The sequence below is a fragment of the Bos taurus genome, chromosome 11 (assembly GCF_002263795.3).
Source record: "Bos taurus isolate L1 Dominette 01449 registration number 42190680 breed Hereford chromosome 11, ARS-UCD2.0, whole genome shotgun sequence".
NCBI classification, from domain to species: domain Eukaryota; kingdom Metazoa; phylum Chordata; class Mammalia; order Artiodactyla; family Bovidae; genus Bos; species Bos taurus.
In genome coordinates this window covers 43,501,754-43,528,078 of record NC_037338.1, presented here as the reverse complement: position 1 = coordinate 43,528,078, position 26,325 = coordinate 43,501,754, and the positions used below count along the sequence as shown (strand labels likewise).

General features: G+C 40.3%; 1 protein-coding gene and 1 pseudogene across 5 annotated transcripts in view; both read right to left on the bottom strand.

Moving 5' to 3' along the window:
• PAPOLG (poly(A) polymerase gamma) overlaps positions 1–14,024 on the bottom strand; it is a 33,789-nt gene extending 19,765 nt beyond the window's left edge. For 3 of the 5 annotated variants that reach the window (XR_003037058.2, XM_015473440.3, XM_005212636.5), the window contains exons 1-5: positions 13,796–14,024; positions 11,563–11,724; positions 10,018–10,084; positions 2,143–2,224; positions 1,804–1,913 (exon numbers count right to left, since the gene is read on the bottom strand). Coding sequence is in view for 4 of the 5 variants with exons in the window: in XM_015473440.3 (XP_015328926.1) it covers positions 1,804–1,913; positions 2,143–2,224; positions 10,018–10,084; positions 11,563–11,724; positions 13,796–13,812 (438 nt within the window). In the remaining variant the exon portion in view is untranslated. 5 annotated transcript variants of the gene reach the window in all.
• On the bottom strand, positions 2,231–10,011 carry LOC112448776 (large ribosomal subunit protein eL39-like; annotated as a pseudogene).
• Positions 14,025–26,325: the final 12,301 nt, after the last annotated feature.

The window sequence follows — 26,325 nt, the reverse complement described above, 5'->3', positions numbered from 1 at the left end:
GCAAAAGAAGAAAACAATTATAACAAATAAGGTGTAATCTTTTCTCTGTCCTTCCCAAATGCCAATAATGTGAATACTTTTTCTCCCAATTTCTAACTCAGTAGAAAATGTGAAAATTTTCTGGGTTTCTCATTCTAGGTAAGCAAGTACTTCCACACTGTGACTGTGTTATCCAAGATATGCAAGATATCCATCAGAGTAGTTATCTAAGTTATTATCCTTCTAAAAATACTCATCAGAAACTGGCAGGGAAAAATGCTATCATTTGGGTATTTACTATTTGTTGGAACTTAAATTGAAAACTGATTATTTACCAAGAGCACTAGTGTAAAAAAGTATCAGATCTCATCACTAATTTAGCAAAAAAATCTATAGTTTGGATTTAGTAGGAATGTTTCTCTAAGCCCTCCTAATCCCTCCACCTAATGAATTCTTAACCTCCTCCTCCATTCCCAGAAACCCAAATAACAAGATCCTCTGAGCTTCACCTTATCCAAGCACTTGAAATTACATTAAAACCGTTTGCTGGACTTCGTGGTTCAGTGGTTAAGAATCTGCCTGTCAATGCAGGGGACACACATTCGACCCCTGGTGGGAGAAGATTCCACGTGCTTTGGAGCAACAAAGCCTGTGCCCTACAACTACTGGGCCCAGGTGCCTAGAGCCTGTGCTCTGCAACAAGATAAGCCACTGCAGTGAGAAGCCGAGGGCTGCAATGAGAAGTAGCCTCTCAACTCGCCACAACTGAGAAAGCCCATGAGCAGCAATGAAAACCCAGCACAGCAAAAATAAAAAATAACTAACTAAATAAAGTGTTTAGTTCCCCCAATCCCTCCATCCCATAAACTATGTTTTGTTCACTCTTGTATTTGTGGGGACTAAGGCCATATTGGATGAATCACTGGTGCTGAGATTTTATTTGCTGAATGAATAGCTAGATATACACATAAAGAGTTACTAATAGAACCTTACACATAATAGGAGCCACAATTTTATAGGCAACAACCATTTACCAGATATTACAGTAACTGATTTATGTAAATTATCTCATCAATCCTCCAAAAAACTTTATAAGAAAGTTATCACTAGCTTGTCATTTTATAGCTAAGGAAACTGAGACTCAGAGAGAATAGGTAACTTGACCAAAATCCACTATTTAATATGTGGTAGATTTTAGACTCAATCAAGATCTGTATAACTAAAAAGCTCATGTTTTCATATATAATGGAATATTACTCAATCTTAAAAAGGAACAAATCTGAGACAGCTGAACTAAGGTGGATGAACCTAGAGCCTGTTATACAGAGTGAAGTCAGAAAAACACAAACAAATATCCTATGTTAACTCAAATATGGAACCTAGAAAAATGGCACTGGTGAACCTATTTGCAGGGCAGACACAGAGTGGGGAAGAGGTGGGGGACAAACTGGGAGAGTAACACTGACATATATATGCTACCACGAGTAGAACAGAGAGCTGGTGGGAAGCTGCTCTGTAACAAAGGGAGTTCAGTCTGGTGCTCTGTGACAACCCAGAGGAATGGGATGGGGATGGGGAGGGAGCGAGGCTGAAGAGGGAGAGGATACATATCTATACTTACGGCAGATTCACGTTGTTGTATGACAGAGATCAATACAACATTTTAAGCAATTATCCTCCAATTTTAAAAAAAAAGCTCATGTTTTAACTCACCATCCATTATTTTAAGATATAGCAACTTTTAAAATATATCAGTCATCACAAGCCCTAGCTTTTGCTGTTATTTGTTAACAAACTCAAAATATTAAATAACAGTATACTTACTCTTAAGTTTCTAATGCCATCTTGATGTTTCAACTTTTCAAAAAAAGACTGAAAAAAATCAGATCTCTCCACATGTCTTGGGGCTACACAAAGTGCATCAATGTCAGCTCCTGCAAATCAAAGTGTTATTAGGAACAGTATATTGAGTATGTATTACATTTTTATAAACAAAAACATAATGTACAGAAGAAACTATGTAAGATGAGTATAGGAAAATGTTAACACTGATTAACTCTGAGTGATGAGATAATGGGAATCCCCCCCCCATTTTCTAATTATAAACAATAAATAAGTTTGTTATTCAAAGTTCTTACCAGTAAAACACAGAAAAGGAATTACCTTTGGTGTGTACTCCAAGTCTATAGGAGCCAAAAGTAAAAATCTTTCCACCAACAGTAGCCACAACAGAAGGTGGAAGATTCTAAAATAAAATAAAAAAATATAAAAGGCATTCAATTATTCAAATTATTTAGCATTAAAACTGCCTAAGTGCTCTAATAAACACTGGTGAGGATGTGAAGAAAAAGTAATCCTTATAAACTATTTATGGGAATCTATCAATCACGATGGTGTGATCACTGACCTAGAGCCAGACATCCTGGAATGTGAAGTCAAGTGGGCCTTAGAAAGCATCACTACGAACAAAGCTAGTGGAGGTGATGGAATTCCAGTTGAGCTATTCCAAATCCTGAAAGATGATGCTGTGAAAGTGCTGCACTCAATATGCCAGCAAATTTGGAAAACTCAGCAGTGGCCACAGGATTGGAAAAGGTCAGTTTTCATTCCAATCCCAAAGAAAGGCAGTGCCAAAGAATGCTCAAACTACTGCACAATTGCACTCATCTCACACACTAGTAAAGTAATGCTCAAAATTCTCCAAGCCAGGCTTCAGCAATATGTGAACTGTGAACTTCCTGATGTTCAAGCTGGTTTTAGAAAAGGCAGAGGAACCAGAGATCAAATTGCCAACATCCGCTGGATCATCGAAAAAGCAAGAGAGTTCCAGAAAAACATTTCTGCTTTATTGACTATGCCAAAGCCTTTGACTGTGTGGATCACAATAAACTGTGGAAAATTCTGAAAGAGATGGGAATACCAGACCACCTGACTTGCCTCTTGAGAAATTGGTATGCAGGTCAGGAAGCAACAGTTAGAACTGGACATGGAACCACAGACTGATTCCAAATAGGAAAAGGAGTTCGTCAAGGCTGTATATTGTCACCCTGTTTATTTAACTTATATGCAGAGTACATCATGAGAAACACTGGACTGGAAGAAACACAAGCTGGAATCAAGACTGCCGGGAGAAATATCAATAACCTTAGATATGCAGATGACACCACTCTTATGGCAGAAAGTGAAGAGGAACTCAAAAGCCTCTTGATGAAAGTGAAAGTGGAGAGTGAAAAAGTTGGCTTAAAGCTCAACATTCAGAAAATGAAGATCATGGCATCCGGTCCCATCACGTCATGGGAAATAGATGGGGAAACAGTGGAAACGGTGTCAGACTTTATTTTTCTGGGCTCCAAAATCACTACAGATGGTGACTGCAGCCATGAAATTAAAAGACGCTTACTCCTTGGAAGAAAAGTTATGACCAACCTAGATAGCATATTCAAAAGCAGAGACATTACTGTGCCAACAAAGGTCCGTCTAGTCAAGGCTATGGTTTTTCCAGTGGTCATGTATGGATGTGACAGTTGGACTGTGAAGAAGGCTGAGCGCCGAAGAATTGATGCTTTTGAACTGTGGTGTTGGAGAAGACTCTTGAGAGTCCCTTGGACTGCAAGGAGATCCAACCAGTCCGTTCTGAAGGAGATCAGCCCTGGGATTTCTTTGGAAGGAATGATGCTAAAGCTGAAACTCCAGTACTCTGGCCACCTCATGCGAAAAGTTGACTCATTGGAAAAGACTCTGGTGCTGGGGAGGGATTGGGGGCAGGAGGAGAAGGGGACGACAGAGGATGAGATGGCTGGATGGCATCACTGACTCGAGGGACATGAGTCTGAGTGAACTCCGGGAGTTGGTGATGGACAGGGAGGCCTGGCGTGCTGTGATTCATGGGGTCGCAAAGAGTCGGACGCAACTGAGCGACTCATCTGATCTGATCAGTATATTAGTGCAACCACTGTAGAAAACAATTGGAAGGTTCCTTAAAAAAACTAAAAATAGAGCTACCATATGATCTAACAATTACTGGATCACACTCCTGGGAATGTATCAGAAGAAAATAAAAACATTAATTCAAAAAGATATGTTCCCTCATGTGGGTACACATCTAAATTGTAACATATATAAATTGGGAAAGGAGTATGTCAAGGCTGTATATTGTCACCAGCTTATTTAGCTCCTATGCAAAATATATCATAAGTGTGGGGCTGGATGAATCACAAGCCGGAATCAAAATTGCTGTGAGAAATATCAACAACCTCAGATATGCAGATGATACCCCCCTAATGGCAGAAAGCAAAGAAGAACTAAAGAGCCTCTTGATGAAAGTGAAAGAGCAGAGTGAAAATGCTGGCTTAGAACTAAACATTCAAAAAATGAAGATTATGGCATCTGGTCCCATCATTTCACAGCAAATAGATGGGGAAACAATGGAAACAGTGATAGACTGTATTTTCTTGGGGTCCAGAATCACTGCAGATGTTGACTGCAGCCATGAAATCAAAAGATGCTTGCTCCTTGGAAGAAAAGCTATGACCAACCTAGACAGCATTAAAAAGTAGAGCCATCATTTTGCTGACAAAGGTCTGTATAGTCAAGGCTGTGGTTTTTCCAGTGGTCATGTATGGATGTGAGAGTGGGACTATAAAGAAAGCTGAGCACCAAAGAATTGATGCTTTTGAACTGTGGTGATGGAGAAGACTCTTGAGACTCCCTTGGACAGCAAGGAGATCCAATCTGTCCATAGTAAAGGAAATCAGTCCTGAATATTCATTGAAAAGACTGATGCTGAAACTCCAATACTTCAGCCACCTAATGTGAAGAACTGACTTATCTGAAAGGACCCTGATGCTAGGAAAGATTGAAGGCAGGAGGAGAAGGGGACAGCAGAGGATGAGATGGTTGGATGCCATCACTGACTCGATGGACATGAGTTTGAGCAAGCTCTGGGAGCTGGTGATGGACAGGGAAGCCTGGTGTGCTGCAGCCCATGGGGTTGCAGAGTCGAACAAGACTGAGTGACTGAACTACTACCCTCATGATCATTGCAGCATTATTTACAGTAGCCAAGACATGGAAGCAACCTAAATGTCCATCAACAGAAGAATGGGTAAAGATGTAGTGTGTGTATAATGGACTACTACTCAGCCATAAAAAAATAAAATTTTGCCATCTGCAACAACATGGATGGATTTCAAGGGTATTATGCTTATGTAAGTCAGACAGAGAAAGACAAATATTCTATGTTATTACTTACATGTGAATGTAAAAAACAAGTGAATATAACAGCAAGAAACAGACTTGTAGATACAGAGAATAGTGGTTACCAGTAGGGAGAGGGGCACAAGAGGGGTAGAGGATTAAGAGGTACAAACTACTATGTATAAAATAAAGTACAAGGACACACTGTACAGCACACGGAACATAGTCATATTTTAAAATAATTTTTAAGTGGAGTATACCTTTAAAAATTGCAAACCACTATGTTGTATACCTAACATTTATATATTATAAATAAACTATACCTCAATTTTTTAAAAAAACTGCCTAAATGCTACTGATACATACTACATTTGTCAAATTTAGTGAGCTGAGATTTATAGAGTTTTTTGATTGTATCTTGAAGTAATGAAGGTATTCTCAGAGGACAGACAAAACAAATTTGTGTCCAGTATACGTGCATACATGGGCTTCTTTGGTGGCACAGTGGTAAAGAATCTGCCTGCCAATGTAGGAGACACAAGATCCCTGGGTCAAGAAGATCCCCTGGAGGAGGAAGTGGTAACCCACTGCAGTATTCTTGCTGGGTAAATCCCATGTACAGAGGAGTCTGACACGCTACAGTCCATGGAGTCACAGAGTCAGACATGACTGAGGGGACACGCACAGATGCATATATCACATACACACACACAGAGATGCATATATCCTTATCTTAAGAAAAATGTTTTCTATCATTTGACCTTACTTGTCCCCTTCAACTGCCTGTCTTTGACTCCTTGGTGACTCTCAATAGTAGAACCCTCAACTACTAAATTAATGCACTTTCAGCTCTCTAGTTAGCATAGTTGACTAATTCCATCTCCCCTTTAGTTTCTGTGACAGATATGCTTAATTTCTTTATTCTAGCTCCATAATATTTCTACAAGGGGGGTCATTCTTAAAACGATCTCCTCATGAGAGGTAATCTAAAAACTTTACATATTTTGGGCTGTATCAGAATTACAATGCTACTTTTCACCGCTTTGTAGAGCCAATTCTAAGTGCCCATCACATATTTTCACTCACACTTTCTGATTCACCTCAGTAACCATGACTGATAAACCAGATATCCCTCCTTCTGAGATCACTTTTTCTGTTCCTCATTTTCCTTACTGCCCATACCTATAAACTATTATTGTTTTTCCTGGATTACTAAGTCTTAAATTATATTCCTTACACGTCACTTCCTCCCCACCCACCTCCATTCTGTGCTATTTAATAGTATCATAAGTTACTCTCTTGCCATTAATCTTTATTTCTAAATCCCATTTTGTAAAAAATTCACTGGCTGATATTTTTAACTCTATCACATAACTCTTTTGCTCAAAACTTGCCAATACATTCTTTTCTGGATACTGATCCTTGGATCCTATAGACTTTGATGGTATGCTCTTAAGGATCTTTTTTTTTTTTTTTTCCCCCCAACATTTCATATTTATTACTGAGTCTCATACTGATAGTGAGGAAATAAGAAATATCAGGAGCCAAGCATTACAGTAGTGATGTTCTCACTGTGGTTCAGCTGCTTAAAAAAGTGGTCTTAACATGTGTGCCACATGTTATAGACCCAGCTTGCTTCTTATAGACCCAGCTTGGTTCTTCTCCAATGTCTTCTCTTGGAGCTGTACCTGATTTTATTGCCAGTTTTCATTCGAATCCATTGAGGAACGGGACAATTCTGCTTTTGTTTCTTGGCCAGCAATCACTTTATCCTGAAAGTCTTGTGAGAAGATATGGTGAGGAGAGAACTCAACCGTACATAGGATGGCGGAGAAGAGAAAAGTAGGATCTTTCTTGCCTTGTTTCTTGATCTTCCCTTCTGAAGCTCCAACTGCCAACATGTTACATAACCTAGTCTCCTTTCCATTGCATTTGCCATTTTCCTTGCCTTAAATAGGCCAACGGTTTGATGGCTCAGCTGGTAAAGAATTTGCCTGTAATGCAGGAGACCCGGGTTTGATCCCTGGGTTGGGAAGATCCCCTGGAGAAGGGAATGACAACCCACTCCAGTATTCTTGCCTGGAAAATCCTATGGACAGAGGAACCTGGGGGGCTACATACAGTCCATGGGGTCGCAAAGAGTCAGACATGATTGAGTGACTAACACTTTCACTTTTGCCTCAAATGCTTGCTGTCCTTTCTGCTATCTTAATTCCATCTATTTTTCAAAGTTCACTTCAAGTCCTACCTTCCTCATGAAGCATTCTTCGATTACCCTCCTCTTTATAAGCTCTTTTCCCCACTATGTGCTCTTTCATACTACATTTACTTTTTTTCTTCCCTGTATGTTAGTTTCATCACTTCAACTATATTTACATTCCTTGAAGGTGAGAACTATATCTACTATTTCTAGGCATTTCCCCAAAATGCCTAGTCCAAGTTCCAAAGAGTGGTATGCACTAATTAGTTTGATTAATCTGTATAACAGGATATTATGTTTGTTACTTTCTGTTTAATAGGTATGTTTCAAGAGTACCACAAATTTTATAGCTAGAAAGGCGCTAATAAAATTATTAATGACTAACTGAAACAAAAGGATAGAGAAGCCCTGTTGAGTTTACTTTCCCACTTTGAAAAGCATGATTCTTTCATGATTTATGAGAAAGTGATAAACAGAGCAAAAGACTTGCACCACAAACCACAGTATTTAACTAAAATGGTTTGGAGTTCTAGATTGTTTAAAGTTTAAATATTCCAACTATGCACAGAATAGTAAAATGATATTTGATCTAACTCAAATCCTTTGGATATGTTCCATATAAAATAGGTATAAATGACAGAGAATTATGATATTGAAAATGACCAATCATTGTGTCTATGGAAAGGAAGATGCTAAAACCAATTAAATTTTTTAAAAATAACTGTATTTTGCTTTAAAAAAAAATCAAATAGTGGAAATGCCTCAAATTTTTAACAATGGTTTTATGCCTAGGAATTAAATGGAAACCAGCTAGTGAAATTTGTAAATTAAAGTACTGATGTGAATAAAATGATGGGAAAGCAATTTTAAAAAATCAAAAAAAACCTTTGACCTTGGAACAGATTCTACTAATTTTTCTTTTAGGTGCAAAAAATCCACCCAGTAAGAAAATTAGTTAGGTGCATCTCTCAATAAAGTATCTAGCCCTTTTTTGTGAACAGTAAACACTTGACTTCCCTTGATGTATCCTAGAATATGTATGAGAGCAAAGACCTCAGTATAACCACATTACATGACATAAAGACAACACAAGAAGTCAAAAAGCTTGTTACTCTGATTTTAAATCAATTCTAGCAAGCTGTGTATCTGGTTTGCATACCCACAGCAATTATGGGCTGATTATAGACAGAGACAACAGGTTCCCCAACATTCATTCAATGCCTGAGCTCTGTCCTGAGGTTGTACAAGTGAATAAGACAAGTTTATTAAAGAGTTGATCAGCTAGTAGCAGAGAAACAAGCATGATTTTTTTTTTTTTAACTACTCATGACTAGCATTTCACATGCTCAGAATTCAACCTAACAGAAAACTTCAACTATTGATAACCCTGCTGTGAGCTCAAAAATGAGCCAGATAGTCATTTGGCAGAAAAAGTCAATAGTGTAAAGATCATTTATTTAAACACAATGACTGTAGACTTAGCACAGTCCCTCATAACCTTATTCAGAGCCCACTGCTTGAAAGAACCAATTTTATACATATATCAAAGGTTACAAAAGGAAATAAAAGTTGTAAAAGAATTCTAACAGGTGTGTAATTTCTAAACTGATGCAAATTAATGGGCAGAAAGGGATTTTACAGAGACACTACTGCTGTGAGCCCTTAACTTTCAGCTGGCAGCTGTTAAGAGATGGGAAAACTATTAAAAAAAAAAAAAAAAACAACTAAAACTAAAAATTTAAAATACAACAGTCTGAGCCACTTAGTAAAGGGACAAACAGTATTATCCAGTTGAACATGCCCTATCTCATTTTACTACAGCCAATGAAGAGTCCCAAACAAATGAATTCAATTATATTCAAAAGATTCTAAGAAAGCAAAGAGATATGTAATTGATTTTAGAAGGAAAAAAGTTAAGCTACTGGAGGGGAAAAAAGCAGTATAATTATAAATTAGGGTTTGCAAACTCCAACATCTCCTAGGCCAGGCAGGTAAGCAAATGAGGAAAGTATACACGTAAGAAACACAGAAACTGATAATCGACAATTGCTATGTCTGAGAGAGCAGGGAGTAATGGGGACCATGAGGCACCAGAGGGGAGTAGCCCAATTCCATTCAAGCCTCTTCTGGCCTTGCCCCAAGAAAGGCCCAGTGCTGCCATACCTGGTATTTCACAAGAATTCTGAAATCTGGCTTTTAAAATTTCAGTATTTAAAGTTTGGTTTACTACATGTGAGTCAAGGAAGACATTTATGTGGAAATGTAGTCAGACACTGGCTACCTCTGGGGTAAATCCTCATTTATTTAGGACTCAACTGTCTAGAGGGCTTCCCTGATGGCTCAGCCGGTAAAGAATCCACCTGCAATGCAGGAGACCTGGGTTCAATCCCTGGTTTGGAAGATCCCCTGGAGAAAGGAATGGCTACCCACTCCAGTATTCTGGCCTGGAGAATTCCATGGACTATACAGTCCATGGGGTGAAAAAGAGCTGGACATGACTAAGTGACTTTCTCTTCATTTCAACTGTCTAGAACAATTCATTTCTAAGTATACTAAAAATGTTTATCTATTTTTGATCATTCTCAACTCTGCATTTTGTTACCAGGACACAATGAAACTATGAATTCAATTTAGAGTCTTACCTTACTCTCACTGACCTCAGAAATCCATTCTTTTACTAGATTGTTGAGTTTACCAAGAACAACCAGCCTATAATAAAAGATAACATGCTTTAGATGAAAACAAACAAAAAACCCCCACCAAAAACAAACAGTATTTTAAAAAGTAATTAAACATATAGGCAGTACCTTTATGTTGGTGCTAGAGTAAAAGCATATTATACACGTGCTAATGCTATCACATCTGTTGACACAAGGCACATCTCTTTGGCATTCTTAGGTTCCTAAGAGTTCCAAAGAGACGATAAATGTGATGATAGTATTTTGGTTTTTGAGCTATTTTTTCAAAATTCAAAAAGCCTAGTTAAAAAAAAAATCAAAATTACCTTCAATAAGGCTGCAGAGGCCAACTGAACTGTCAACTTTCTTGGCCTTACTATGGAATAAAATCAATTCAGTGTGGTAATAGTAGATGTCAGCACTCTCATTGACAGTTACAAGTTTTTGGATAATAAAAACAGGCAAATTATATATTGGCTAATTTTTTATAAAAAATTTAACTTAATAAAAGCAATTTGATATTAAAACAAACTTGCAACCAATGGCATATCCAAATCCAAATTAAAAAAAAAAAAAAGTTTAGGCATCTCAAAGATAACACATGAGAAACTGAATTCCCGATGTGTCCAAACTTGCTTCTCCCTCAGCCTTTCTCAGGTAATGGAATCTCATCCTTCCAGCTGCTGAAACTAAAAATCTTGGCATCATCCTTGATGCCCCCCACTTCCCCCATTCCAGTTATTAAACAAGACATCCAGAAGATATACCTTAAAAGACATCCAGAATTCTACTATCTCTTATCACCTCCACTGCCATCCCCCTAGTTCCGGTCACCATTTCTTCCTTGGGTTACTGGAACAGTCTCCTAACTAGTTTCCCTGTTTCTGACTTTGACCCTTCTGCAGACTAGTCTCAGTAAAGCAGCCAGAGTGACTGTGTTAAACATGAATCAATCATGTCAATCTGCTGCTCAAAACCCTAAGAGCTTCCCATCTCAGAGTAAAAGCCAAAACCTTTATAATGGTTTTCAAGGTCCTAAATGACCTTTCCCTCCAAGCTCTTTCCCATCTCATTTTCTTTAAGCCCACATTCCCCTTCTTATTCACTCTATGTCATATACCTAGGTTACCTTGCTATCTATCATTTTTTAAAAATACTAGGTACGGTCCTATCGCAAGCCTCTCCTAGACTGCTCTTCCATCAAATCCACAGAGCTCTTTCCTCACTTTCAAAATTTCCCTCAAATGTCAATGAAGACTTCCTTGACAACCTCCAGTCTCAGCTTCATTTTTCTCAGCCGGCAATTGTCATATGTTAACACTGTGTTTATTTTACTTACTTGGCTAATTGTTAAGTTTCCTCCTCTAAGCTCTAGGAAGGCCAAGTGTTCTTTTCATTTTGTCATTTTTATATCCCTACACAGGGACATCACTGGTACATGAACATATGTTTATAGAGTAATGACTAAAGAATGTACTGTAAAATACTTTGCATTTTTAAATGACATACCTATGGTTCAATTCTTCCTCATCTTCAAACACTCCAAATGGTTTCATGGCATCAATTAATTTCTGTGTGTAAATATGATCAATTTCTTTAGGACATGCCAAGCTAATTGGAGAGGTGATTCCATAATGCTTTTGTTGACGCTGGCTGTCCAGCATGGTGTTTCTGTTCAAGAAAAATGAAAGAGCAGAAAAAATTTAAAGTTTCATTTACTGATACATTAACTCTCTCAATCCACTCATTAATTTAGCTACCTTAAAAGTTTACTCAGTACTATTGGTTGGCCGCCCCCCTCCTTTTTTTTTTTTTTTAAGGAAAAAAGGGTATTTTGCGCTTATGGAGATGAAGGACTATTCATTCTGCTTCAAGCTTTCATGGTTAGGATGTCTTTTCAAGTCAAAAGCAGCCTGTGTTGGCATCAGGACAACTGTGCCAACACCACTCAGCTCAAATGCAAAGAGCCTGAATGGGAGCGGGGCCAGGGCCACCTTGACTACACCCTGCAGACTTAAGTCAAGTACCACCTTTGAAAAGCAGTCAGCCACTTGAAAGAAAGCTCTAAGTAAAAAACAATGCCCCCAACCCCAGGAAAAAAAACCAAAATTATTTGATTAGAAGGTCCTTATGAAATACTCTAGCTTTTAAAAAGAAATCACTAGATGTGTCCCTGAGAAACCTATTAACATCCATTGCATCCATCAGAGTTTATAGTCCTAACATTCTGTGACTCGTTAATTGTTCTTTTCACTGTCTAAATGAAGTCTATGATACCAACTATGATCTTGAGTCCCACTTTCTTATCTCTGTGTGGAAAACGCTGGCCATCAAGGTCCCTATGCTATGCTAAGTCACTTCAGTCGTGTCCGACTCTGTGCGACCCCATAGACGGCAGCCCACCAGGCTCCCCTGTCCCTGGGATTCTCCAGGCAAGAACACTGGAGTGGGTTGCCACTATCTTCTCTACTAGCATTAAAATTCCAAACCCATGGTTCTGAACCTCTCTCATCTAGAGAGGAAAACAAAAGCAAGTGACACAATCCCTGGAGAAGTAAACACTCTGGAGAAATTCTAGGATAAGTGCACAAGGAGACATGTACAAAAATGTTCACTACCACACTGTGACATTAAAAAAAAAAAAACCTAGAAAAAACCTAAAACAATCACTAACAGGAAATGGACTAAATCAGAATGTATCTCTACAAAGAAATACAATATTAGTGTGAATTAATTAGAGCTGAAAAATACTATCATGGACAAATCTCAAACATACGTTGCGCTAAAGAAGTTGTTGAATAATAAGTGTGGTACTAGTCATATAAAGTTTAAAACAAGTAAAACAATGCTGATTATAGACATATACATATGCAGTAATAGCATTAAAAAAAAATATGCCGCATAAGCATCAAATTCAGAACCGTGGGGAACTCCAGGGAGAGAGGTGAATGGGCCTAGAGGAGGAGGTAACAGAATTCCTTCAGATGTATTCAGTATGTTCGGTTTCTTTTAACTAAAGATATGTGTATACACACACACACGGAACGTTATACTTTGGGAGATGGATGATAGCTACGTAAATGATGCTATTATGTTATTTTAAGCATTTTTCTGTATGTTTAAATTATTTGCTAATAAACCAAAATGTAAGAAGTTACAACAAAATCTTGCCAAGGACCGACACTGTTCCTGACTTATCAAAGTATGACCAGGAGGTACAGACTGGCAGATGTACTGTGGATAGGTGGGGAGATGAGGGAAGGGTGAAAAAACCAAAGCCTGACTAAGAAGAGAAACCCATGGGCTGGGATAGGAGTGAATGCACTCCAGAAGACCTGGAGACAGCCGGTCAGGAAGGGAGGCGGGGGAGGTAGGGGGATGGTATTTGCGCCAATGCAGACAGGAGCAGAGACCGGCTCAGACAGCGCTGGGGGCAGGAGAGTGACCGACAATTTTTCCCCACAGACACACGGGCCTTTCTCCCGCCGCAACCTAGTCTGGGGCGTCCTCGGAGACAGGGCAGCCAGGGAACAGATGGGGACTTCTAGAGTCCCCGAGTCTGGCCAGGTGAGCCGCCGGGTGTAGGGGAGGTGCCCTTGCCGACCGGTCGAGAGGGGGAAAGGAGACTACACGAGAGCTCTGGGCAGGACGCGAGAGCCAGGGAACGGAAACGGGGTCCGTGCTGGCCACCCCAGCCCACCCAGTTCTACCTCACCCCCAACCGCCGCCCCCCACTACTTACGCAGACATCTCTTTCATCGCTTCCTGCGTCTCCCTCACCGGCGAGTTGTCTTTCGCTCTGGAGTCCTGTTCTTGTTCTTCCCTTCTCCTCCTGTCCAGTTTCCTCCGCTTGCTTGTAACTCGCTTGAACGCTCACTCTCTCACTTACTACAGCCGAGGCATCCAACCGAGTAGTGAGAACACCACAAAACCGGCTCTATTTATGACAATACAGCGCGGCCGACGCCAATATGGCGCCGCTTCCCAGCCTGCCTCTCGGCCGCCGCGGCCCCGCCCATGGGGGGGCCTGGGCCCGCCCTCGACCCCGCCCCCTCCTGCTTTAGGTCCCGGTAAAAGGCAATGGCGACCCGCTCCGGTACTCTTGCCTAGAGGATCCCGTGGACCGAGGAGCCTGGTAGGCTGCAGTCCATGGGGTCGCTAAGAGTCGGACACGACTGAGCGACTTCAATTTCACTTTTCCCTTTTATGCATTGGAGAAGGAAATGGCAACCCACTCCAGTATTCTTGCCTGGAGAATCCCAGGGACGGAGGAGCCTGTTGGGCTGCCGTCTATGGGGTCGCACAGAGTCGGACGCGACTTAGCAGCTGCAGCAGGCTCAGTGGCACCGCCCACAGCTTGGGCTGCAAACGCCGGTCTGGAAGAGAGTTTGGTTCCCTCCATGGTCCGTGGGACTGTCTATCCAGGCTAACTGCTTGGAAGGTAACTTGGAACATGTATTCCTTGTTTATCTTGTGAAAGCCTATGTCGTATGTTTTTAAAAACTACACAACTTTGCCTAGCAAATATTATATTAACTCTTCCATTATACTACACCTGTATTTTAATCAGTTATGTGTAGTCTAATCAATCTATTCCTTGAGGCGATTATGCCGTGAGAAGGTCTCACCTAGAAACGTGTGACTTTATAATTACCTGGGAGTGAAGCGAGGTTGTAAATTGGAGACTAACTGTTCACCTCGAAGTACCTCCCCCTGATTTATTACTTTCTAGCAATCAGGTAGGGCTTCCCTGGTGGCTCAGATGGTAAAGAATCCTTCTGCAACGAGGGAGACCTGGGTTCAATCTTTGGGTTGGGAAGATCCTGTGGAGGAGGGCATGGCAACCTGCTCCAGTATTCTTGCCTGGAGAATCCCATGAACAGAGGAGTCTGGTGGGCTGCAGTCCGTGGGGTCACAAAGAGGTACGACTGAGTGACTAAACACAGCACAGCAGTCAGGTATGGGAAATTGGTACGCTGGTAGTCTGCAATATAGGGATAAATACACGGCTGAATCAAAATCACATGTGTTCAAATAGTGGAGATCATGCTTCATGTGAATGAGGATGAAAATGCAAAAATGATGACAAATTTTAAAACACTAAATTGGTTACAAGGAAAAGAATGTTAAGAAGCTGCTTTTTCTTGGTATGTAACAATAGATAGAGAAGATAGACTTATTTATTCAAAAATATTTATTGAAAACCTAATCCGTGCCACCCCAAGACAGATATGTCATGGTGGAGAGTTCTGACAAAACGTGGTCCACTGGAGAAGGGAATGGCAAACCACTTCAGTATTCTTGCCTTGAACAGTATGAAAAGGCAAAAAGATAGGACACTGAAAGATGAACTCCCCAGGTTGGTAGGTGCCTAATATGCTGCTGGAGATCAGTGGAGAAATAACTCCGGAAAGAATGAAGAGATGGAGCCAAAGCGAAAACAACACCAGTTGTGGATGTGACTGGTGATGGAACTAAAGTCTGATGCTGTAAAGAGCAATATTGCATAGGAAACTAGAATGTTAGGGCCATGAATCAAGGCAAATTGGAAGTGATCGGGCAGGGGATGGCAAGAGTGAACATCGACATTTTAGGAATCAGTGAACTAAAATGGACTGGAATGGGTGAATTATCTCTACTACTCTACTGCTGTGGGCAAGAATCCCTTAGAAGAATGGAGTAGCCCTCATAGTCAACAAAAGAGTCCAAAATGCACTACTTGGATGCAATCTCAAAAACGACAGAATGATCTCTGTTTGTTTCCAAGTCAAACCATTCAGTATCACAGTAATCCAAGTCTGTCCCCCAACCAGTAATGCTGGAGAAGCTGAAGTTGAATGGTTCTATGAAGACCCATAAGACCTTCTAGAACTAACACCCAAAAAAGATGTCCTTCTCATTATAGGGGACTGGAATGCAAAAGTAGGAGTCAAGAAATACCTGGAGTAACAGGCACATTTGGCCTTGGAGTACAGAATGAAGAAGGGCAAAGGCTAATAGAGTTTTGCCAAGAGAACACACTGGTCATAGCAAACACCCTCTTCCAACAACACAAGAGAAGACTCTACACACGGATATCACCAGATGGTCAACACCGAAATCACATTAATTATATTCTTTGCACCCAAAGATGGAGAAGCTCTGTACAATCAGCAAGAACAAGTCCAGGAGCTGACTGTGGCTCAGATCATGAACTCCTTATTGCCAAATTCAGACTGAAATTGAAGAAAGTAGGGAAAACCATTAGACCATTCAGGTATGACCTAAATCAAATCCCTTTCAGTTATACAGTGAAAGTGACAAATAGATTCAAGGGATCTGATAGACAGAGTGCCTGAAGAACTATGGACAGAGGTTTGTGACATTGTATAGGAGGCAGTGATCAAGACCATCCCCAAGAGAAAGAAATGCAAAAGGCAAAATGGTTGTCTGAGGAGGCCTTACAAATAGCCAAAGAATGCCCAAACTACTGCACAATTGCACTCATCTCACATGCTAGTAAAGTAATGCTCAAAATTCTCTCACTGTCCTTCTCTCCCCCATGTTCTAACTATTAACGGATTTCAGGTCTTCCTGAGCAGTATAACCTGTCTCCCCTGCTACCCCATAGGGAGAAGGTGTTTGCTTTATTCCTCCCTCCACCCAGTATACGTGCCTCATCCAATCAGCAAATGACCCGCAAGACCCCTATCCCATTCCTTGTACCCTGAGTATAAAAGTGAACTAAGGACCCCTATTCGAGGTTGGTTCTCCCTTGAGCTGGTCCAATGTTCTAACAGCATCTCACACTCTAATAAACTTTATTTCCCTCTCAAAAAAAAAAAAAAAAAAAAAAAAAGGGAAATGCTGGACTGGATGAAGCACAAGCTGGAATCAAGATTGCTGGGGGAAATATCAATAACCTCAGGTATGCAGATGACACCACACTTAGGGCAGAAAGTGAAGAAGAACGAAAAAGCCTCTTGATGAAAATGAAAGAGGAGAGTGAAAATGCTGGCTTAAAGCTCAACATTCAGAAAACTAAGATCATTGCATCTGGTCTCATCACTTCATGGCAAATAGATGGGGAAACAATGGAAACAGTGACAGACTTTATTTTGGGGGGCTCCAAAATCACTGCAGATGGTGACTGAGAGTGCAGTCATGCAGCCATGAGATTAAAAGACACTTACTCCTTGAAAGAAAAGTTATGGCCAACCCAGACAGCATATTAAAACGCAGAGACATTACTTTGCCAACAAAGGTCCGTCTAGTTAAAGCTATGGTTTTTCCAGTAGTGAAGTATGGATGTGAGATTGGAATATAATGAAAGCTGAGCACCGAAGAATCAATGTTTTTTAACTGTGATCTTGGAGAAGACTCTTGAGACTCCCTTGGACAGCAAGGAGATCCAACCTGTCCATCGTAAAGGAAATCAGTCCTGAATATTCATTGGAAAGACTGATGCTGAAACTCCAATACTTCAGCCACCTAATGCGAAGAACTGACTCATTTGAAAAGACCCTGATGCTGGGAAAGATTGAAGGCAGGAGGAGAAGGGGACAACAGAGGATGAGATGGTTGGATGGCATCACCAACTCAATGGACGTGAGTTGAGCAGGATCCAGGAGTTGGTGATAAACAGGGAAGCCTGGCATGCTGCAGTTCATGGGGTCACAAAGAGTTGGACACAGCTGATGAACTGAACTGAACTGACTCTGTGCCGAACTCTGTGTCAGACTCCAGTGATTTAATCATGCATAAAACCAGATGTATTTTTTAATTTTATGAATTTCAAAGTTTATTGAGGAAACAATCAAATAGAAGTGATATTCTTGTGTTATACAACTAGAGAGTCTACTATGTGTCAGGCACAGGAACTATTTCATTCCTCTCTGGAGAGTTCACAGTCTCCTGAAGGAGTACACACTTACACAAGATCATTCAAATGTGGTATGATCTGTGATAAGATGGGTCAGGGGATTTAGGGAGGCCTACAGCAGGCTACCTAAACTTGAGGGCAGGAATGCTCAAAAGTGACTTGTTGGAATAGAGTATGCACTTAATTAAATGAGCAAGATTTGGAAGTAGGCACTGGTGCAGGTGGGAGAGAGAAGACAAAACCTATCCAAAGCAGCATACAGCAATAGCGAGCACTGATTTCAGTGTGAGGGAAACCCAAATTTGAATTCTAGTTTTGCTACTTACTAGTTTTGTGACCAGAGAGAAATTAACCTTAAAAAGTCCTTTCCTCATCTGTAAAATGAAGTTAATAGAATTGTAAGAGAATTAAATAAGAAGAGCATGTATAGCCAGTATGAATCTCTGTCCAAAAGTTCAGATGTGCGAGAAATGTCACTTTATCTTCTAAGACAGAATTTTTGACCCTGAGCCCCTCATTCCTCTGGCAGGTAAAGTCCATCTTGGGCATCCTGAGTCTCTCCCTTCGCACTTCTTGAGACTTAAAGATTCAGGGAGTTACGGCAGATTGAATACATCTGGCCCTGGGCTGTGGTAAATGCACCTTCCTGTCTTTTGGCACCTGCGCCTTAAGGGTTTCTCCTCCCTCCAGTTCTTGTCTCAGGCCCATTGGACGGGCTGGTGGTCTCATCCCAGAAGCACCACAGAGCTCATTCTTCCTACTTCTTCCTACATCTTCCCAACAGTTTAGGGAATCCTGCCAGGCTGGGATACAGAAAATCTCCTTTCCTCAAGTTTTCTAACCAAGATATTTGTTGCTGGCTGCATAGAATTCTCTTCAAAGCTCAGCTTTGTTTTAAATTAAAAAGCCAGAAAAGAATTGAAGGCAGATTCTGTCATCTTCACAGGGCAGAGTCCTTAGCTCAGAGCCAGGCACATAGGAGTCAATAAATTTAACTCTTATTCACATCGATTACCAAAACTCTTATCTCTTAATTTTCCTCTTTGTTTATGTATTTAATTTCAAGTACTTATTTTCCTTATTTCCTTTTTTTTTTCTCTTATAGAATGCTTTGTTTGCTCTTATCTGCTGCAGTACTTTGGAAGAAAGGAAAACTCTGCTTTTAATTCTAATTCAATGAAATCCTACAGTGTTTCAAAGACAGCTTTAAACCTTTATGTAATTATCAAAGTCAATATCAGAACAATACTTTTCAATTCTCTTTTATGTTATTTTAAATTCACCTCAGTTTTAGTTGTTTTTCTTTCCATTTTCCTGTCTTTGTCAATTTACCTTGGATTGAATGCCAGTCCCCAACCCTCATTTCAATAATGACACTTTCTTTCAAGGAAGGATATGTTTTTCTTTGATCAGGGGTCTACCCTGTATCTCTATTTTTTAAACTCAAATTTTCCAATTACAAATGTAACCCATGTTTGTAAAAAAAAAAAAAAAGAGAGAGAGAGAGAGAGAGTGAGATCGAGAGTGAAAATCTGTCCCTCCCACCCATTCCTAACTCAAGTTTTGATCCCCAGGGACCATTTTTAACAGCTGGATATCTGTCCTTCCAGAATGTTTGCAGTGTACCCCAAACTGCATATAAGCACGTACCAGAGGTTTGTTTTTAGTGTTTAAGTTTGAAAAAAGGGGGATTGTACTGCATGTGCTATTCTGCTCAAATTTTTTTTTAACCTAAAAAATCATGAACATCTTTCTATGTTACTAATGTTATGGACCGAATTGTGTCCCCCAAATTTTATATGCTGAAGTTCTAGTTTCCAGCACCTAAGAATGTGACTGTGTTGGGAGATAGGCTGTTTTTATTTGTTTGTTTGTTTTTATTTTTGGTTGTGCCGAGTCTTTGTTGTTGTGCTTGGCTTTTCTCTAGTTGCGGCGAGTGGCGAGTGGGGGCTTCTCTTCCCTATGGTGCACGGGCTTCTCATTGCGATGGCTTTTCTGGCTGTGGGGCCCAGGCTCTAGTCTCATGGGCTTCAGAAGTTGCAGCATATGGCCTCAGTCGTTGCAGCTCGCAGGTCCTAAAGAGCAGGCTCAGTAGTTGTGGCACATGGACTTAGTCGCCCCGTAGCATGTGCAATCTTCCTAGACCAGGGATTGAACCCTTATTTCTTGCATTGGGAGGCAAATTCTTATCCACTGTACCACCAGGAAAGTCCAGGAAATAGAGTTTAAAGACAAAGGTAAGTGTGAATAAGGTTGTTAGTGTGGTCTCTACTCCAATATGACTGATGTCCTTATAAGAAGAGAAAATTTGGACGCAGATGGTACAGAGGAAAGACCACATGAAGGCGCATGAAAAGACATCCATTTACAAGCCAAGGAGAGAAGCCTTGTTGACACGCTGTCTCAGGTTTCTAGCCTCCAGAACTGCAAGAAAATAAATCTCTATTCTTTAAGCCTCCCACCTAATCTGTTACTTTTTTAAGGCAGCCCTAGCAAACCAATATAGTAAATATGCACCTACTTTGTTCTTTTTAACAGTAATATGGCATTCTTTGTCATAAATAGTATGTAATATTTGTCAGAATATATTTAACCACTTCACTATTGCCGCAAATTTGTTTATATTATAAACAATGCTTATAATAAATATCCTTATACCTATATCCTCTATACTTGTATCACTAAGTTCAGTTCAGTTCAGTTCAGTCGCTCAGTCATGTCCGACTCTTTGCGACCCCATGAATCACAGCACGCCAGGCCTCCCTGTCCATCACCAACTCCCAGAGTTCACTCAAACTCACGTCCATCGAGTCAGTGATGCCATCCAGCCATCTCATCCTCTATCATCCCCTTCTCCTCCTGCCCCCAATCCCTCCCAGCATCAGGGTCTTTTCAAATGAGTCAGTTCTTCCCATCAGGTGGCCAAAGTATTGGCGTTTCAGCTACAACATCAGTCCTTCCAATGAATATTCAGAACTGATTTCCTTTAGAATGGACTGGTTGGATCTCCTTGCAGTCCAAGGGACTCTCAAGAGTCTTCTCAAACACCACAGGTCAAAAGCATCAATTCTTTGGTGCTCAGCTTTCTTCACAGTCCAACTCTCACATCCATACATGACTACTGGAAAAACCATAGCCTTGACTAGACAGACCTTTGTATCACTAGTTATTAATAAATTCTTAAAGATGGGATTACTATGTCAAATGATATGTATATTTAAAAGTAAAATTTATCAGATAAAGACAAATATGATATCACTTAATGTGGAATCTAAAAAAAATTATACAAATGAACTTGTTTACAAAATAGAAGTAGACTCACAGACATTGAAAACACACTTATGGTTACCAAAGAGGAAAGGAAAGTGAAAGTGAAAGTGTAGTCGCTCAGTCATGTCCAACTCTTTGAGACCACATGGACTGTAGCCTACCAGGCTCCTCCCTCCATGGGATTCTCCAGGCAAGAGTACTGGAGTGGGTAAATTAGGAGTTTGGGGTTAGCAGATACAAACTACTCTATATTAAATAGATAGCCAACAACGACCTATTGTATAGCACAGGGAACTATACTCAATATCTTGTAATAACCTATAATGGAAAAAAATCTAGAAAAATAATCTAACCTATACATATATGTATAACTGAATCACTTTGTTGTATACATGAAACTAATACAACATTGTAAAACATCTGTACTTCAGTAACTCAGCAGTGGCCACAGGACTGGAAAAGGTCAGTTTTTATTCCAATCCCAAAGAAAGGCAATGCCAAAGAATGCTCAAACTACCACACAATTGCACTCATCTCACACGCTAGTAAAGTAATGCTCAAAATTCTCCAAGCCAGGCTTCAGCAATATATGAACTGTGAACTTCCAGTTGTTCAAACTGGTTTTAGAAAAGGCAGAGGAACCAGAGACCAAATTGCCAACATCCGCTGGATCATGGAAAAAGCAAGAGAGTTCCAGAAAAACATTTATTTCTGCTTTATTGACTATGCCAAAGCCTTTGCCTGTGTGGATCACAATAAACTGTGGAAAATTCTGAAAGAGATGGGAATACCAGACCACCTGACCTGCCTCTTGAGAAATTTGTATGCAGGTCAGGAAGCAACAGTTAGAACTGGACATGGAACCACAGACTGGTTCCAAATAGGAAAAGGAGTACATCAAGGCTGTATATTGTCACCCTGTTTATTTAACTTATATGCAGAGTACATCATGAGAAACACTGGGCTGAAAGAAGCACAAGCTGGAATCAAGATTGCCGGGAGAAATATCAATAACCTCAGATATGCAGATGACACCACCCTTATGGCAGAAAGTGAAGAAGAACTAAAAAGCCTCTTGATGAAAGTGAAAGAGGAGAGTGAAAAAGTTGGCTTAAAACTCAATATTCAGAAAACGAAGATCATGGCATCTGGTCCAATCACTTCATGGGAAATAGATGGGGAAACAGTGGAAACAGTGTCAGACTTTATTTTTCGGGGCTCCAAAATCACTGCAGATGGTGACTGCAGCCATGAAATTAAAAGACGCTTACTCCTTGGAAGAAAAGTTATGACCAACCTAGATAGCATATTCAAAAGCAGAGACATTACTTTGCCAACAAAGGTCCATCTAGTCAAGGCTATGGTTTTTCCAGTGGTCATGTATGGATGTGAGAGTTGGACTGTGAAGAAAGCTGAGTGCTGAAGAATGATGCTTTTGAACTGTGGTGTTGGAGAAGACTCTTGAGAGTCCCTTGGACTGCAAGGAGATCCAACCAGTCCATTCTGAAGGAGATCAGCCCTGGGATTTCTTTGGAAGGAATGATGCTAAAGCTGAAACTCCAGTACTTTGGCCACCTCATACGAAGAGTTGACTCACTGGAAAAGACTCTGACGCTGGGAGGGATTGGGGGCAGGAGGAGAAGGGGACGACAGAGGATGAGATGGCTGGATGGCATCACTGACTCGATGGACGTGAGTCTGAGTGAACTCCGGGAGTTGGTGATGGACAGGGAGGCCTGGTGTGCTGCGATTCATGGGGTCGCAAAGAGTTGGACACAACTGAGCGACTGAACTGAACTGAACAAATAAATAATTTAAATTTATGTGTTCCAAATTGTTCCCTAAGAATGTATACCAGTTTACACTCTAACTAATAATGTGTATGCTGCTGCTGCTGCTAAGTCGCTTCAGTCGTGTCCGACTCTGTGCGACTCCATAGACGGCAGCCCACCAGGCTCCCCCGTCCCTGGGATTCTCCAGGCAAAAACACTGGAGTGAGTTGCCATTTCCTTCTCCAATGCATGAAAGTGAAAAGTGAAAGTGAAGTCGCTCAATCATGTCTGACTCTGTGCGACCCCATAGACGGCAGCCCACCAGGCTCCTCCATCTATGGGATTTTCCAGTCAAGAGTACTGGAGTGGGGTGCCATTGCCTTCTCCAGATGATTTGTGTGGGATGGTCTATTTCGTTAAACTCTCACAAATGCTAGATATTAAAAATACTTTTTGTCCTTATTATGAAAATTATAAATGTGCAGGAAAGTAGAGAGAATAGTGTAACAAATGCCATTAACTTATCACTTAGATTTAATAATTATTTTAACATTTGTCATGTTTCACTTTTTTTAAGCAGAAGTTTTTTAAAGTAAATATAGACTCCTAAATATTTCACTCCTAATATTTTTTCTTCCAGTTTTGTTGAAATACAATTGATAAATAGCACTGTAAGTTTAAGGTTACAGCATGATTTGATTTACATACACTATGAAATGATTATTAGAATAAGTTTTTTGACCATCTATCATCTCATATATAAACAAATTTAAAAAAAAGAAAAAAAATTTTTCTTTTGGTGAGAACTCAGGATTTACTTTCTTAACAACTTTCATATATAACATGTAGCAGTGTTAATTATAGTTATTTTAATTAGAAGAAATGGTGTACATTACTTCTCTAGTACTTAGTTATCTTGTAACTGGAAGTTTGTAACTTTTGACTGCCTTCCTCCAATTCCCGCCTTCCACCCCACCTCACTCCTAAATGTTTTGATATGCATATCTAAATAAGAATTCTCCCCTACAGAACCACAGTTAATAATAACAACACACCTAAGTTTCCCAGGCTTGGCCCCAAAATGTCTTTGCAGCAACTTTGTTCATATTAGAATCCAATCAGGAACTCTGATTGCATTTGGTTGTTGGGTTTCTGAAGTGTACTTTAATCTAGAACAGACACTCCTTTTTCTGTCCCTCTGTATCTTTCTCATACCGCCCCCAACTTAAAAAAAAACAAAAACAAATACACATTCATTTGACTGTGTCAGACATGTGGGATCTTGGTTCCCTGTTCAGGGATTGAACCCACTTCCTCTGCACTAGCACATGAATTCTTTTTTTTTTTTTTTCAAATCAAGTTTTCACTCCAGGCAGGTGTTGTGTTTAGACAAGTGACTCAATTTGTTATACATTCAATTCCAATAGAATTAGCTGCCTTACAATGAGATTTCACTGCCGTCTCTTAGTGCTTTAATTTTTGGTAGTTCTGTTACAAGTTCAAGTAAGTTAGAGCTGTTTTCAACCCTTATGTCTATTTCCTTCTAAAAACATGAAGGAACAGGCATTCTAATAAGCTTTATGTAAATAGGATCCTGATCATTTTAGCTCTAGTTAACTCCATGCATTTCCCTGGGCATAACTATTGACTCTCTGAAAACTGGAAAATATTGCATAATTTTAAAGTCAGAGTACAACAACATTTACTGGTAACCTCAAATAAGTTATTCTAGGAGGATGAAATATGAGTAGGTCAGTCCACCAATCATGTTTGCCTAGCCATAAGAACAGTCACAACTTAAAGATCTGCAAAAATCAAAGGAAACATGGCAACAACCTTTAACTGGCTGGAGGTGGAACATTCTACAGGTGTCCTGGCAGCCTTCATAAAGGGCAGAAGGTGACTGACTCACCCGCTCCACTGGGCTGTGACCACACAGAGACACTCCAGCACCCACCGTAAGTCTGGAATGTGACTAGTGTAGAACCCAGTGGCACGTCTGAGCTTGCTTACAACACTCCGACCAGCAGAGGCAAATAATGACAAAAATATAAATCAAGGCTGATGCAGCTAAGTGCTGCCTCACAGCAGGCCAACTGGGTATGGGGTTTTGCTAGTCCTTAGCTGACTGTTTTCATTATTTAATCAAATATTAAGAAAAATTCATATGCAAGCCTTGTCAAAAAAGAGAAAAAGTTAACTTCCTATGATCAGCATAAACTGTTAACCTGTTAAGAGAAGCCCAATACTTCCAGCATTCGGGTATATACATACACATTATGTCTGTTTCTTTTTAAACATCTTAGGGTGAGGGTGAGGAGAGGGAAGACAAATGAGATAAAGACACAAGCTAAACATCCAACAAGTCCCATTCCTCATTCTCTGTGTGGCTGGCAGCATGTCAGAAAGTCACTCCTTTGCTGTGATGGTCGTAATACATCTGAACATGTAGATCTTTATTTCCTTGTTTGTTTGGCTAGGCCTAGGGTACGTGCTATTTTATTTTCTTGGTGTAACAATTCATCACTGCTTCCTGAGAGGCTCAAACAGGATCACTGGCCAGATTCCGAAGAGAAACTTCACCTTTGGCCTGTATCTCAAATAAAGTGTTCTTGTATATAAACTGAAAAGGATGTGAAGATAAGAACCAAGGCCAGTTAAAATATGCCACCATGCATGAAACTGTAGCACATGAATTCTTAACCACTAGACCACTAGGAAGTCTTCTCTCCAGCTTTTTATTTTCCTATGACACTACTTGGAAAGACCAGGTCAGTTGTTCCCTGCTGCTGCTGCTGCTGCTAAGTCACTTCAGTCGTGTCCGACTCTGTGCGACCCCATAGACGGCAGTCCACCAGGCTCCCCTGTCCCTGGGGTTCTCCAGGCAAGGACACTGGAGTGGGTTGCCATTTCCTTCTCCAATGCATGAAAGTGAAAAGTGAAAGTGAAGTTGCTCAGTTGTGTCCGACTCTTATCAACCCCATGGACGTCTGGAGTGGGTTGCCATTGCCTTCTCCGCAGTTGTCCCCTAGAATGTCCTAATTTCTGGATTTTTTCTTATTATCATTTAACAATAACCCTGATAATTTTCTGTTATTGGAAGTTGAATCTAAAGGCTTAGTTAAATTCAGGTTAAACACTGTACTCCATAATGATGTAACTAGAAGTCACATAATGAAGCTCTGGGGTTATTCCGTTGTTCGTGATGTTGAGATTGATCACAGGGTGTTTGTAATGACTATCACCTTGGAACCAGCTAATGATCTGTGAGGTGATAATTTTGCCACCAGGTGACTATCCAACCTTTTACCTTTTAGCATCTGTTGATAATTCTTGGCTTAATTGTGTCCTTGAAGTGAAGTGAAGTCG